This window comes from Ahaetulla prasina, chromosome 2, assembly GCF_028640845.1.
Source record: "Ahaetulla prasina isolate Xishuangbanna chromosome 2, ASM2864084v1, whole genome shotgun sequence".
NCBI classification, from domain to species: Eukaryota; Metazoa; Chordata; class Lepidosauria; order Squamata; family Colubridae; genus Ahaetulla; species Ahaetulla prasina.
The window spans coordinates 204,508,408-204,524,862 of record NC_080540.1 but is presented as its reverse complement, the minus strand read 5'-3'; the positions used below and the strand labels follow the sequence as shown (position 1 = coordinate 204,524,862).

The 16,455-nt window shown below is 38.0% G+C and overlaps 1 protein-coding gene across 1 annotated transcript; it reads left to right on the top strand.

Annotated features, from left to right (window-relative positions):
• The first annotated feature begins 890 nt into the window (after window positions 1-890).
• ENAM (enamelin) lies at window positions 891-15,100 on the top strand. Its single transcript, XM_058165827.1, has 7 exons — window positions 891-944; window positions 1,038-1,082; window positions 2,309-2,350; window positions 8,389-8,706; window positions 10,600-10,641; window positions 11,722-11,763; window positions 12,500-15,100. Exons 1-7 carry the CDS (start codon window positions 891-893, stop codon window positions 15,098-15,100), a joined length of 3,144 nt encoding a protein of 1,047 aa, XP_058021810.1.
• The last annotated feature ends 1,355 nt before the right edge of the window (window positions 15,101-16,455 follow it).

Genomic DNA, 16,455 nt, shown 5'->3' with positions numbered 1-16,455 from the left:
GTAGTCTTCGACATGAAGGACATTGTAGCAGATGATTTTATGAGTTATACTAAGGTCATGCCGAAGGCGGAGGAGTTCTAAATTTTCTAAACCCAGGATTTCAAGTCTGGTGGCATAAGGTATTTTGTTGTGATCAGAGGAGTGGAGAACTCTTCTTGTAAAATATTTCTGGACATGCTCAATTGTATTAATGTCCAAAATGAAGTGTGGGTTCCAGACAGGCGAGCTGTAATCGAGAATTGGTCTAGCAAATGTTTTGTATGCTCTGGTTAGTAGTGTAATCTTTCTGGAGAAGAAGCTACGCAAGATTAGGTTTACAACTCTTAAAGCCTTTTCAGGGGGAAAGAGAAAAAAAAGAAGAAGAAAGGGTCTGTTTTTGTGTCAAAGAGATAAATATGGGAAAGGGATGGGGACGAACGTATCAGTGCATGCAAACATCTGGAAAGCAAAGGAAAAGGCTCTGGGACTATTGAAGAATCAATAATTTTGGAGGTTTTGAAATTGATCTAAGAAACAGCCAAAAGTGGTATAGGATATCCCACCCCCAAGTTAACACCTTTGTCAGGTTACATTTCAAGTGTTGTGTCAGCAGAAATTGCTATGAAGAAACCTTTGGGGTTTTCTTACTGTGGTAAATTTAGTTTTTTCACAATAAATACATAGCTTATTTAAAGGCATGGTTTCCAACTGTGGTTGCTTTGCACTGGTGAGAAGAATTAACATTCCCCCCCCCCCAGTAATCATTTCAAGCACGTTGACATCTCCCATGATAACATGGGGAATATGTGAAGATACTCTTTCCCGATTTGATCTCTAACACCACTGTGCTAAAATAAGTGTGTAATGGACTGTTCGTTGTGCTTATCTCTACTTAGTGAAGAAGTTGAAGGATGAAGTTAATCCTCCTATATCTATGCCTTGTAGGCATGTCTTATGCCAGTCCGGTGAGTATTTCAGAACCAGACACTTTATTGCATTTCCTTTTTTTAATTCTCTCCTTGTCATAACTCAATCATACATCTATCTCTTCTCTCTAGCTGCGCAAACCACGCAGGGCAGGATATGGGAGCAAAAGTGAAGAAGTAAGTACATTATCCACTCTTATTTTTCCTGGAAAGGAGGCCTTAGATTTATTAATTCAAGCAAAACGACCCCTAACCCCACAGGTTTACTTTTTTACTTTTCTCCCATCACATAATGCAGGGGTCTCCTATCTTGGCATCTGGCTGAGGAACTCTGGAAGTTAAAGTCCAAAAGTCTTAAAGTTGCCAAGGTTGGAGACCCCTGATATAATCCATCTGTGGATGCTCAGAGTCACTACCTACTTTGAAGATCATAAAGTGTGCAAACTCAGAGGGGAAGACACTGTTAAGGGACAAAGTTGAAATACATAGTTTGTCTTCTGAAGACTAGAAGGAGTCAATATCTAACACAGATAAAATTATGGAGAGGAAATTCTTAGAAAACAAAGGCCACTTAGATGTATGAATAATGTAGCTGAGGATAAATAAACTCATCTTTTTAAATACCTAAAAGTAAAAATAAAACTTTGATATATTTTGAAAGCACCCTTTTCCTTTACGAGGAAAAATCGGGAAGAATTGGGATTACTTCTGAGTTCAGATGGTTATGTTTAAGGATGAGATCTCGTGATTTCTTTAAGTGAACTATTCTGAAATAGTGTAGGAGTTGCAGACTTGAATGATCAGTGGTCAATTTTATTTCCAGCATTGAGAGTGATGGTCTAGAAGTGTTTTTCAAAATTGGAAACTTTAAGATGGATGGACTTCAACTTTCAGAATTCCTCAACTAGCCATGCTTTAATAAAATGCATGGTGGTTAAAATGCAGTTATTGCAGGCTAATTCTGCCAACTGCCAGCAGTTCGATCCTGACCGGCTAAAGGTTGACTCAGCTTTCCATTCTTCTGAAGTCAGTGAAATGAGGATCCAGATTGTTGGGGGCAATATGCTGACTCTGTAAACCACTTAGAGAGGGCTGAAAAGCATTGTGAAGCAATATATAAGTTTAAATGCTATTGTTATTGCTAAGACACTGGTAATATGATCAAATCAATATTTGTTAAAGGACTCATATATGAATTACAGTAAAACATCAATGAAATCTGTTGTAATCACACCTGTTATTGTTTTGATTTTTGCATTTCCTTTACATCTTTTCTCTGAGACTTGAAGATATACTCCTGAGGGTTTCCATTCTTATCTATTACATCCATCAGTTGCTCAGCCTAATGAACGATTTTATTATTTACCCAGAAGACACAAGATAATAAATGTATTTGTTTACAGATGATGCAGTTTGGTCCATATGGCTATATAAATTCACCACAAGTAAGTCTTTTTTTCTTCTTCTTGGAAGAATAGTACTATTACACACAATAAAATGTACAGTAAATGAAAATGAAATTTAAATGCAAATGTATTGCTTTTGAAAAGTTGCTGTAAGAATTGGAGAGAAATCTATCATTGCTAAGAGGCTTTCATCTCACTCAATATGAAGGTTGGAAGGAGATGATATTGGTCTCATCAGATTTTATTTACTTTTAACTTTATTTTATACTAGGATATGCCAGTTCTTAGTATCCTCTGCGGCAAGGGACATAAACAAAAGCAGTTGAAAACAACATTTCAACTTTAAAAGGAGTATAATAAAGGCCAGATTATAAAGCAGCTTTCTTGAAGCATGACAGACATAGAAATATGATATGACATAACATTCTACTTGTACTAGCGTAAATTCTCCTTTGAGCCAACCTCAGTTGGTCATGCCCCTGTAGTTTTCATTGCAATAATATGAAAGTGATTTGCCATTGCCTTCCATATCAACCTTTCTGCCCACATACAACCTTGAAGTTTCTTCGTCTCCCATCCAGGTACTAATCAAAAGGGCGGTGCGATGCTTTGGATTTAATTCAGAAGATACATCAGAAAGGACAGGAATAACCAACATCTACCGAACCTTATTAAAAAATGTTCCAGAAAATGTTTTTTGACTTACATTGCATAAATTCTACTAACCAACTGTGATCCTAATTAGATTTTCAAGTTAAGCCAAAATCAGGTGCTGCAAATGAAATAGTGAATGTTGTGCATCGGGAGGCTGTGTCTTCTAAAAATGGTTAGAAAGGCATTTTTGCACTATGGGCAGCAAAACGTGAGGACGAAACTCTAAACAAAGTAATCTAAACATAAATCCAAACTTCTAGAAAAAAATGCAGGTTAAATGTCCTCCAGTAATGTCACTGTATCCAGCAGGCACTTGCTGCTGAATAAAATATACATCTGGTCACTTAGATATTACCTGTCTCCACTGCCCTAATTCTGGTTCTAATCTGGTAACATGTTTATTACTGTAAATAATCCAAACATGAAGGTTTCAATCAAAATTCTTCTCCTGGTCTGGATCACTGAATGATAACCCAATCAGAGGTGGGTTTCAGCAGATTCTGACCAGTTCTGGAGAACCGGTAGCGGAAATTTTGAGTAGTTCGGAGAACCGGTAGTAAAAATTCTGACTGGCCCCACCCAATCTATTCTCTGCCTCCTGAGTCCCAGCTGATCGGGAGGGAATGGAGATTTTACAGTATCCTTCCCTTGCCACGCCTACCAAGCCACACCCACCAAGCCATGCCCTGCCCACCAAGCCATACCCACAGAACCAGTAGTAAAAAAATTTGAACCCTACCACTGAACCCAATGACACTGCAAAATTGAAAGTCCTCTTGGGAAGTAACTGGTCTTAAAACCATAGAAAATACCTATCAGTTGGAAATAGATTCAGTACAGCAAGTGTTGTCACCTTGCTAATTGCGGGTTAATTCATGTTAAAATTTTGCAAATGTTCTTATATCTTCGAATGTTAACATTATCGGGAAGACCCTACTTAAGAGTTCTTACTGAAAAAAACCATTAAAATTTCATACTACATTATGTGGCTTCCGTACAACCCATCTCTTCCAAAAAATATGCTTCCCTTCTAGAACTCATATTTTGCAGTGTGAGTTATCAGTGTCTTCTATCTGGGAAAAGGTTAGATTTTTTCCAGGCAATGCAGTGCTTTTGTAATTGTATCTACCTATACCTGTCTAAATGTTATAATATCTACTGAAAATTTCATGCAGTTGAAATATTAATCAGTGATGTTATTTCCATCAACCATGTTCTCTTTTTTTATGCTTGTTTTCTTCCTTTTGTTTTCTAGCCACAAGGGGTTTCAGATGGCTTAGAAATGGGATTAATTTCTAATTTTCTTCTATTTACTAGCCACATAGGATTTTTTAAGTTAGGTGGCTTAGAAATTGGATTAAAAAAAACATTTTTAAAATAAAGTTTTATTGCACACATATTAAAACATTGGACATGGTGTAACATTCCTGGCATTCTCTTTGCCATACATACTAAGATGAAAGATAAATATCATGTATACCCAGTGGTGGGATTCAAATAATTTAACAACCGGTTCTCTGCCCTAATGACCAGCTGGGTAGGTGTGGCTCAGTGGTCATTTGACCATGTGGACATAGCCAACTCAACATCACTCACATCAATGGGTGCTTTGCCTTGGCTGTTACAATGTAATTAGGGTTAACCAGAGAGGCAGTTTCTGTAAGGAGGACAATAAAGATTAGGCTAGAAACAACACCAAAATGTTTCCTTCATGCCTTCCTTACAGGATTAACCCCGTAAAGTGGAAAAAAACCAAAATAAGATTTCTTCCAACAACCAATTCTCCAAACTGCTTAGAAAGTTAACAACCAGCTATCCAGAATAGGTGCGAACTGGTTGAATCCCACCACTGTATATATCTTATTACTTATATACAATTAGTATGTTCAGTATTTAGATATATTTATTTTTGTTTATTTATTTATTTTGTCACAACAATATATATAAGTATCATACAAAAAAGATTATATAGTATATAAACATATATATGAGTAAATATTAGGAGGTATAAGCATATATATATATAGGTCTTTGGTTGTTCGGGTTTTCTCCCGTGTAAAATTGGAAGTGTCTTGGCGACGTTTCGACGAAGTCTCATTCGTCATCTTCAGGCTTCAGCTTCGTGCTTCTGGGAGCAAATACATACATATATATACATATATATAGAAGAAGAAGAAAAAGAAAAACAATAGGACAGGAACGGTAGGCACATTTGTACTCTTATGCACGCCCCTTATGGTCCTCTTAGGAATGTGGTGAGGTCAATATTAGAAAGTTTTATATTTTTATATAAAGACATCCTTCTTCTATCTATATTACTTATACATTTGTTTTATCAGTTATCATTCTATTGTAGTTATATACATAACTTTAATTCTCCATTTTATGAATTCTAGTCAGTTCTTGTTTATCGACCCTCTTTTCTGTTCCAACCATTGATAAAATTTATTCTATATCTCGTGGTATTCTGGCTCGCCTTTATTTTTCAATTGCAAGGTTAATCTATTCATTTCCGCACATGTCGAAAAAAAATTTATCACTTCATCTTCTACAGGAGTTTCCTTATTTTTCTAATTTTGGGCAAAACTCATTATTGCTGCTGTTATAATATGTATTATTAAGTAAGTTACCCCTTTACTGTATTTCCCATTTATAATTCCCAATAGGAATAGTTCTGGTTTATATTCTATTTCTTCTCCAGTTATTTCCACCAACCATTGATCTTCCACCAATACTCCTGTGCTTTTTTACATAACCACCACATATGATAGTATGTGCCTAATTTGTGGTTGCATTTCCAACATTTTGGTGATGAATTTCTAAACATTTTTACTAATCTTGCTGGTGGAAGGTACCACCTGTAGAACTTCTTATATAAATGTTCTTTGTACGGTATTGCCAGTGTTCTTTTCCAGATGTTTTCCCATTATTCTTGCCATTTTTCCAATTGTATATTATAACCAAAATTTATTGCCTATGCCACCATCGTTTCCTTGACCTGCTCTTCCTCCATTTTATAATCCAGTAAGAATTTATAGATTTTTCTCAACCGATTTATCATTTGTCCCCAGAAAAATCTTATCTATTTTCATTCATTTCCTATTAATGCCCCACTCTTTCATGAGTTTCAAATAACGTGTTTGTATTTGTAAATAGGACCACCACTCCAATTCTACCTCTTGTTCTTTTAGTCCTTGCCTCGATTTCAGTGCCCCTACTTCGTTTATAATATCCTTATAGGTAACACATTTTCCATGATTAATTAAATTTGGATGGACTAGCGCTTCTAATGTAGATAACCAAATCGGAAACTTCATGTAGTTCTGCTGTTTACATTTATTCCATGTCTCTAGTAAAGCCTGTCTTATAAAATGTCTTTGAAAGTATTGATATGCTCCTTGTTTCTCATATCACAAAAATGCATGCCATCCTACATGTAGGTTGTGACCTTCTAACATTAACAATCTTCTATTTTTTAAATTTATCCATTCTACTACCCAGGTAAGCATTGCTGCTTGGTAGTATAATTCCCACTTTGTGTTTATCCCATTCATGAAGCCTTTGCATAGAAGAATCTTGTGATACTATCTAAATTCTTGGATAGTTATTGTTAAAGACTTTTACAGATGCCTTTTACTTTTACATTAACAGATGATTCATATTTTTGTCCCTAAACCCTCCAAGGCATATCAAAACTGTTCTCTGATCATATTCAGTTATGTTGACCTTTAAATGCTGAGAACTTGCTTACTATGAGCCCATCAATGCTGCCTCCAGCTAAACAATGAGAAGAAATAAAAATGGCATTCCGCCACCATTCTGTCTCCTAAAGCTGGCATGGTTCCTGTAACAACAGAAATCTCCTTATCCCCACTTCATCCATAAAGAAAACAAATCAACTGCAACTCCTTTTTATATTCCAGGAAACCTGAGGGTTACTAAGAGAGGTATAAAGTCACCTTTCCTCTTCCACAATTCATCGTAAATTGTGATGGTGACAGCATCATATGCTGATACTTTTGTAACCAGCATTTTGCTCAATAGTTTCTGCCATGTTTATATGTTATTGAACCAGAGGAGTAGACACGGCCAAAATAGGAGGAAACTGATATTCAAGAGGGTCCCAAAACCAGTCTGTATCATGCATGAGTAGAAGCTGAGAAACAACTCCAAAGTGGATCAAACCAATCATAATAACAGAATATACAGAGTTGGAAGGGACTTTGGAGGTCTTCTAGTCCAAACCTCTGCTCAAGTAGGAGGCCCTATATCATTTCAACAAATTGTTGTCCAATCTCTTCTTAAAAACCTCCAGTGTTGGAGGACCCACAACCTCTGGAGGCAAATCATTCCACTGATCAATTGTTCTAACTGTTAGGAAATTGCTCCTTAATTCTAGGTTGGTTCTCTCCTTGATTAGTTTCCATCCATTGTTTATTGTCTTGCCTTCAGGTGCCTTGAAGAATAGGTTGACCCCTTCTACTTTATGACAGCCCCTCAGATATTGGAACACTACTATCACATCATCCCTAGTCCTTCTTTTCATTAAGCTAGACATACCCAATTACTACAACCGTTCTTCATATTTTATCCTCCAGTACCCTAACCATCTTTGTTGTTCTTTTCTATACTATTTCCAGAATCTCTAATCTTTTTTTACATTGTGGTGACCAAAACTGGATGCAATATTCCATGTATGGTCTCACCAAGGCATCATAAAGTGGTATTAATACTTCATGTAATCTTGATTCTATCTCGCTATCAATGCAGCCTTTGGCTTTTTTGACAGTTGCAGCATAGTGCTGGCTCATAGAAGCTGCTATGCAGAAACCCTAAATCTCTATACATTTTTGCCATGCAAAATATAGAAGAATAGAACAGAACAGAACAGAACGGAACGGAACGGAACGGAACGGAACAGAACAGAACAGAACAGAACAGAATAGAATAGAATAAAATAAAATACTTTATTGGCCAAGTGTGATAGAACACGCAAGGAATTTGTCTTGGTGCATACGCTCTCAGTTTTCATAAAAGAAAAGATACATTCATCAAGAATCATAAGGTACAACACTTAATGATAGTCATAGGGAACAAATAAGCCATCAAATCCTATTAGGAAACAGTCAAAAGTGGGAGGAGATGGGTGATAGGAACGATGAGAAGATTAATAGTAATGCAGACTTCATAACTGTGTTGAGGGAATTATTTGTTTAGCAGAGTGACGGCATTCGGGGGAAAACTGTTCTCGTGTCTAGTATAATATATAAGTGTATCTAAATATATAAGTGTATCTAAAACCTCGTAGTGTTGCAAAAACCAAATACAATGGAAGAGCAACAAGCTACAATATTAAACATTTGATCCCCATGTGCTGAAATTCTACACTAACTTTTTTTAAAAAAAACAAACTTTTATTTCAGATTGGTGGTTCCTTTTATGGCTACCATTCAAATTATCCACAGATGTTCCCCCAGTGGTCTGTATTGCCACTGCAGAGATTTTTCCTCTGGCCGCAATCAGCCTCACCAGCACATCAAGCTTCTAGGCTACCCCAACAGAAGCCACAACAAATTCCAGGAACTAAGAAGCCCAACCAAAGGCCACAGTTACCACCACAGCAACCAAGATATCAGCAGCCACAACCTCTTCCCAAACAGCCACAAAAGACCAACCCATCTCAGATGTACCCACAAGTGCCATTTCAGCATCCTAAGGAGGGAAAACAGCAACAGCCCCAGGTAAATGAGTAGGTTTGAGATTGTGATAAAGTCCGTGGTGGTGCAATGGTTAGAATGAGTATTGCAGGCTAAATCTGCATTCCACTGCCAGGAATTCATTTCTCACCAGCTCAGAGTTGCTTCAGCCTTCCATCCTTCGGAGGTCAGTAAAATGAGGACCCAGCAATATGCTGACTCTGTAAACAACATAGAGAGGGCCGTGAAGCACTATAGAGCAGTATATAAGTTTAAGTGTTATTGCTAATTATAGGATCCTGAAGGTATCAAATAAAAACAAGAACGATTCTTCTTGAGAAATAAACATTCCAGGTTGGGGTAGAGGATTTGAAGAAACAGATTAGGAGAGGACAAAATGTTTACTCTGTTCATTAGTTGAGTCAGTTGGTTCACAGTTGCTTCAGGTTATTTGATTAATTTAGTTTGCTAAATTTTCAGCCACGGTTTGTCAAGTAAGTTTATATTCTACTTTGTGTACAAACCCAGCTGATACTGACCAAAACATAATCAACATGTTTCTGTGTACCATGAAATACACAAACACAAACACATAATGTGATAAGATGTTTCTCAAACTATAATATTTACTCAAGAGAATACCGCATGTATCTAGTCAAATGGACTCCACAAAAGCTTATGTCAAATAAATTTATTAGTCTGTAAGATGCAACAAATCTCTTGGTTAGCTTAGCTGCACTTGACTAACATGTGACATTTATTTATGATCAAAAATCAAACACACATTTGTAAAGCATCACTAAGCCGCTCTACACAAGGCATTGTGTTGGATTAATACAGGTACCACTCTGGGAATTTATTTCCATCTTAGAGCTGACTGGCGCTGTTTATTTTCTAAACGTTTACTGTGTTATTTAATTAGTTTTCTGGGAGACTCCATTGGAATATGTACATGCAGGAGTTGCATAAAAATAAAATAACGTGGATTGAAAGGAAGTTTGCACAGACATAACAGAATAACAGAGTTGGAAGGGACCTTGGAGGTCTTCTAGTCCAACTTTCTGCTCAAGCAGGGACCTATACTATTTCAGACACATGGCTGTCCAGGCTCTTTTTAAAAGCCTCTAGTGATGGAACACCCAGAACTTCTGAAGGCAAGTCATTCCACTGCTTTATTGTTCTAATTGTGAGGAAATTTTTCCTTAGTTATAGGTGGATTCTCTCCTTGGTTCATTTCCAACTGTTGCTTCTTGTCTTGCCTTCTGGTGCCTTGGAAAATAGAATGACACCCTCTTCTTTGTGGCAGCCCCTCAAATATTGGAACACTGCTATCATGTCCTCCCTAGTCCTTCTTTTCACTAGACTAGACATACCCAATTCCTGCAACCGTTCTTCATATGTTTTAGCCTTCAGTTCCCTATTCATCTTTGTTGCTCTTTTCTGCAGATTCTCAATATATATTTTTTGTACTGTGGTGACCAGAACTGGATGCAATATTCCAAGCATGGTCTTTGGCAAGGCTTGTTCACTTAATAAAAATCACCATTACCTAGGATCTAATTCCATTTGGATTTTCAGGTTATAACCTAATAGTGTCATTATTATACCATTCATGTGTTCAGCTCCAAGTCCTCATATTGTAAATCACGCACCCTGCAATCCTTTGTCGTCTTTTCAGGAGCAAAATTCCATCAGCTTAAATGGCATCTATTGCCCAGAAGCAAATATTATATAGCTTGGGTGCATCTATTCCAAGAAGTAATTTTTTTCCCCACTGCCGATATTATTTAGAATTAAGCTACCAGAACAGAAATATTTTGTATAATCCTTTCAGTAACCCAAGGCTGCCTCAAAAGATTACTCTGCTGCACTCATGCATAGTGACACTGCAATTATTTTTATGTTGTAAATACATACCTGGTTCCTTTTCTTTTCCAGGGCTTTCCTCCATATTCACCACCACCTTGGCATTTTCCACAGGTGAGTCAATTATTTTAATGTGAAAATCTGAAGCTGGTTGATTATACAGTAGTTTTATAGTTTATTGTTTTTGGTCTGTTAAAAAAAAATACCTTGGGGAGACAGGGGTAGAGATAGAGATGGTGATATAAAAGTCCATGAGTGATATATATATTGCCTTAGTGGAAAAATGCTTCCTGCATTCAAACCCATGAGACAAAGCCTGTTCTGGAAATATTATCTATTATGGTGTGCTCATGCATTCTCCTGCAAAAATACAACTAAATCCAGCATAATTCTTACAAAACACAAATCATTACTGTGGCCTTCGTCAACCTGAAATCTTCAGATGTATGGATTTCAAGTCCAGAATCCTTATCTTGGAGCCTATTCTGGGAATTAAAGATCACATATTTGGAAAGTGTCCAATGAGTTATCATTATGAATCGAATAATCTTTAGATTGTATTCTCCTTTAGCCATGTAGCTCACTGGCTGAGTTTTAGCCATCATTTTTCAATTACACCTGCCTCACAAGATTTCTGTGATGATAAAAAGAAGGAGATAAACCCTGTGTGCACCTTAACTCCTAGGCCAAAAAAATGCACCTTTTGTGGAGCTCTTTGACAGTAAAATACATTTGACATGGATGAATTTTTTCCTTTCATTTGCCTCTAATGCTTTTTAACAGCAGTTAGCAATTAAATTGTCATTTTTGTTTTGTTTTATTTTGTGTTCAAAACCAGCAGGATTTAAGATGAATTTACAGGAACTCAAATAACAGGGAATATCAGGGAAACAGTAACCAATGGAATCTTGATTATTATTTTTTATCCTACCTTTATTATTTATATAAGTAATGTTAATATAATAAAGTAGGCTAAAAGAGAAGGGGATCAGCCCCAAGTTACCTTTCATGAAACTAGAACTCAGACTCCTGCTTTCTAGTCTGGTTCCTTAACCACTAAACCAGATTGGTTCTTGATAGGTCTTAAATTACTATACTTGACTGATAAACATTGAATTATTATTCCATAGCTATTTAAGGCTTCCACCCTGTATTTCCCCCAATCCTTCCTGACTTATTTATTAATTTCCTTAGCATATGCCATTTGGACAGCCACCTGTCAGCAATGAAGAAGGGGTAAGTATAACAATTAAATGCACTAATCTATAGATGAGCTACAAGGAAAGAAAAATTGGGGCATAGCTTGAGAAGAGCTACCATGATTTTCAAAGAGACCTTGATTATACCAGAGTTGCACACATCACCGTATTTAATGTTCTAAGGCAGTGATGACTATTTTTTTTGCCATCGCGTGCCAAAAGCGGGGGGAGCATGGGAGGGTCATGCGCACGCATGCCCATGCCCATAATTCAATATGCCCCGCATATGCGTGCGTGACCCCCCCACCCCCCCCACTCTTGGCATGCGATGACACGGTGGGTCCGGTAGGTCTGTTTTTCACCCTCCTCAGGTTCCAGAGGCTTTCTAGGAGCCTGGGGAGGGCAAAAATGGCCTTCCCCAGCCCCCAAGAAGCCCTCCAGAGGCCGGAAATGGCCCATTTCCCAACTTCTGGTGGGCCTGGAAGGCCCAAAATCAGCTGGCCGGCGTGCTCATATGTGTTGGAACTGAGCTAGGGCAACACTCCTGTGCCCACAGATATGGCTCCGTGTGCCACCTGTGGCATGCGTACCATAGATTCGCCATCACAGTTCTAAGGCTTAAGTTTGCTGCATATTGAATCATATTTATTTTATTATAATTATATCCTTGAGTTAAGATATCTTAAAAATCTTTGGCTTTTTAGGACAAACAGAAACACCTAATTAAGTTATGATTATTTTATACCATTTCATTTTCTCCTTTGCACTTTTAGACTCCATATTTTGGATATGGCTACCATGGGTTAGGAAATCGGCCTCCCTATTATTCTGAAGAGATGTTTGAACAAGACTTTGAGAAACCCAAAGAAAAAGAGCCCCCTAAAGAGAATCCAGCATCAGATCCTACAACAAACTCAACAGTTTCAGACACAAATTCAACCGTTCCAGCCAGCCATGCAGGGAATGCTACTCTTTCAGGAGTCAGCACGATAAATAATGAGGCTAATTTGCCAGGTCTTTCAAAAAAAATTGTTAGCGGAAACGGAATCGCAACACCTTCCCCTACTGGTCATATGTCAGGACCAAATGAAGCATCCCAGAATGGCTTTGATCAATCAAATTATAGACCTAAGTCTACAAATACCAATGTTTTTCACAACATTTTTTCAGGTAGTCAACAACCCGGGGGACGTGGTTCATATATTTATAAACCCAACCCAGATATGGGTAATTCAAGACATAACACTTTAGTTTCTAGAGGAAATCCATCGATGCAAGCTGAAAACCCAGAAGAGCATTGGGTTTATAGAGACAATTCGGTTCACGGAGCTAGTCTGCAGAGAATTAACAGAGAATTAAATCACCCAATAGCAAAAAATAGGCCAAACTCATATGGGCAACAAGAGGAATTCCATTATCCTGGAAATAATCCATCAAGCTGGAGAGCTCATCCTAGCTCTGATCCAGGACCTCAGTGGAATAACAATCCAGCACACGGAGGTAATAAACAACCTAGTTCTCCATCAGAAAGCCATTCTCTGAACAAAGTGGAAGAAAACACTGACAGGTATCATCCTTCTAGAAAACAACAGTCAAACGGTCAATCCCATCAAGACATATTTTCGGATATAAGGGGAACTCCATTTGAAAAAGAAGCCCATAAGAATGATTGGAACGAACAGTCCTTTATTTCTCTGGATCATCAGAGAGAACAATTTCCATCTTTACAAAATCAAATGTGGAACCAGAAAGATCTAGAGGTAGTTAAAGGGGCTTCTCCAGGATATAATTCAGTGTACTCTCCAGATTCTTTTCATCAGAGGGGACATGCTACTTATTCCGATAAGAATTCTTACAGGCAGCAAGCTCCTTCCTTTCATCCCAGATTTTGGGAGGATGAAAAGAACTTGCCTACAATAGAGCCTCTAGGGCAAAGGGAAAGGCCATCTTATTCGCCCCTTTCGCCTTCATATCAAATGCACAGGAGCGAATATCATGGAAGCATTCAGCAGGAGAATGAATTATATTCCAGGCAAAATATATGGCCCCGTGAAAAACACTTGGCTGATCCTGACATACAATACCAAAATCCTCCCTATAATCCAAGTGAGCACCATATAAATCCCAAATATTATACAGAACAACCAGCCAATGACAGAGGCAATTTGCCATATGAGGAAATTAACAGACGGATTCCAGAACATTCTCCAGTTCATGGCTCAGAACATTATGAAAATGTTCCATATCATATAAGCCACACACATGGACACACAGAGAGGAATCCAGCGTACCATGGACCATACCTTCCACCACAAACTAGTAATCTTTTCCCAGGAAGATCACCTTATGATGAAAGAGATACATGGGCCCCCAAAGTGGTTGACCCATCTGCTCCCAAAGAAACGTCACCCTACTTTAATACGCACTCCTCAAATGTCAGAAGAAACCCAACATATACTGAAGATACGTGGAAGGCCATACATATCAGTGCACCCTTTTCAAGTAATAATGTTCCTGGAAGGAGAAATTACCCTAATACAGGGGTATATCCAAGAGAACATGAAACCATCACCTCCCAACCTACTATCAACTATTTTTGCTGTGCAGGTGAGTCCCCGGGGGCCAATGAAAATATTCTGGCACCTTTGAGAATTGCACCTCAATTCAAGCTGGTTTCATGGGAACAAAAAAATAGTCCAACATATCCAGAAGGCAGCCATGCCTTGTATGCCAGGCGTCCTGCATACCTAGCTGGCATCCAGTCTAATCATTGGAACAATTCTTTGAAATCTAATCACAGAGAAAATCCAGGTGACTTTGGGGAAGAAGTAGCAGATCTAGAGATGAATCCTCCATGCTCCAATTCTCTATTAAGCCTAACAAGTGATACCATCTACGAAACTGGATTATTTCCTTCCCAGGGTATACTTTGCTCTAAAAATAGTATCAGAGGGGATGGACATACTGTTCTTGCTCATATTGTGGAGGTAAATCAGCCCAAGAGAGAGTTTGAAAGGACAGCCTTAAGGTTTCCACAACCACAAGGCATAAGAAATGAAGCTGTTAGTGAAATTGATAGGAAGGAACACCATGCAACCCAAGGGTTCGGGTGGACACCGTGCTTTGGAAGTTGGTTAAAAGAGCATCTATCTAGTACTGGTGACCCATTAGTGGATCAACCTTCTGATGTCTTTTATTCAGAGAATTCAATGTATGCTGGAAAACCTATCATGCTGCCTGAACCCCAGCCAATGTCTAGCACAGTCCCATCTCAAGATGGAGGAGAAGATCAATTGGAACTCACTTCTCCAGAAGAGCAGGTGGGACAACCAAATGAAAGGACAACAGATTGTTTACTCCTCCAAAATGAGTGATACGTTAAGAAGAACCTCCTTTTCAGAATCTGCAAAAAGCAGAATGTCCTGAGTGCAGATGTTTGAGTGCAGATGTAGGTACAGTAAATGTAAAGCAGACATCTGTGCTGTTCCAAAATAGATCTGACATTTATCGGCTGAAATCTATAGATCATGTTTCTCCGATCTGGGGTTATCCAGATTTATCTGAGTTGCATGTCTAAAAGCAATAACGGCTGGGATTGTTGCAATTGTAGCTCATCAATTTAAGCCACTCTTAAACCAAACCTAAGTCTTGAGGAAATTGGGTTGGGAAAGGGAGTAGTAGAGAGTTAATCCAATGAAACCCAAAGAGACAACTTTCTATCTGAATTTTTTTAAAAACAAGTGTTTTCTGGTTGCTTCTTATTCTTTTGCCTCCCTTCTCAGAAATGGATAAAGTCTATCCATAACATTTTTGTCCCGCTCTTCCTGCTGTCAATGTCCTGTACATGTTTTGTGGTATTTTTTTCCTTTACAATTACTGCAAATGGAAAACTAAATAAATATGTCTGCAGCACTATGTCTGTATCTCAACTTAAGTTCAAAGGTAATTGTTTGATTAATGGCTAATATTATATGTAAATATATGTATGCATGCAGAAACTGCCTTTCTCTGTTCAGGTGAATATATCTGCTAATATTACAAGCAAAATATTATATCTATGCGAAGATCAAGTATTTTCATGTGCTTTTGGCCTCAGTTGTCCAGAAAGAAAAACGTTTTCATCAACCGCAGCACATCAATAACATTTTATACTCTTTTTTTTTTTTTGCTGGGGCACAAATGACTAGGTTAAAATAAATGCACTTTCACTCCTTTTCTGAAGCTCTTTGACATTAAAATGCATTCATTATGGACAGAATTTTTCCTTTCGTGTGGCTGTGCTGCTTTTTAGCAGAAGATAGCAATTAAATTGTCACTTTTTTGTAGTTTTCTGTTCAAAAAATAGGATTTAGGATGAGTTTACAGGAACACAGCTAACCGTCTTCCAAGGAACCAGTGTTCTCTAGTTCATTATTGATGATATAATATAATCCTAAAGACATCATCTTAAAGCAAAGAGTAAAAAAAAATATATGCAATACTGATTACCCAGTGAGGATCCTTCCTGCCGTAAAGACAGGGGTCAGCAACCTGCGGCTCTGGAGCCGCATGTGGCTCTTTCATCCCTCTGCTGTGGCTCCTTGTCGCTGGTTGGCGCCACAATTTTGAAAGGAGCTTCCATTTGGGGCGGGGGAGGGGAAGCATGGTGTGCCAAGAGGAGACTCTATGGCAAGGGGTGGGTTTTCCAGTTGACTCCACAATTGATAGAGCTTTTGGTTAGGGCAGGTAG

Excerpts from the sequence above, each read along its gene's own strand:
- ENAM (XM_058165827.1), top strand. The coding sequence starts at position 891 with ATGAAGTTAATCCTCCTATATCTATGCCTTGTAGGCATGTCTTATGCC. Across the intron at positions 945-1,037 it reads GCATGTCTTATGCCAGTCCG|CTGCGCAAACCACGCAGGGC; the intron begins GTGAGTATTTCA and ends TCTTCTCTCTAG. Across the intron at positions 10,642-11,721 it reads CACCTTGGCATTTTCCACAG|CATATGCCATTTGGACAGCC; the intron begins GTGAGTCAATTA and ends TAATTTCCTTAG.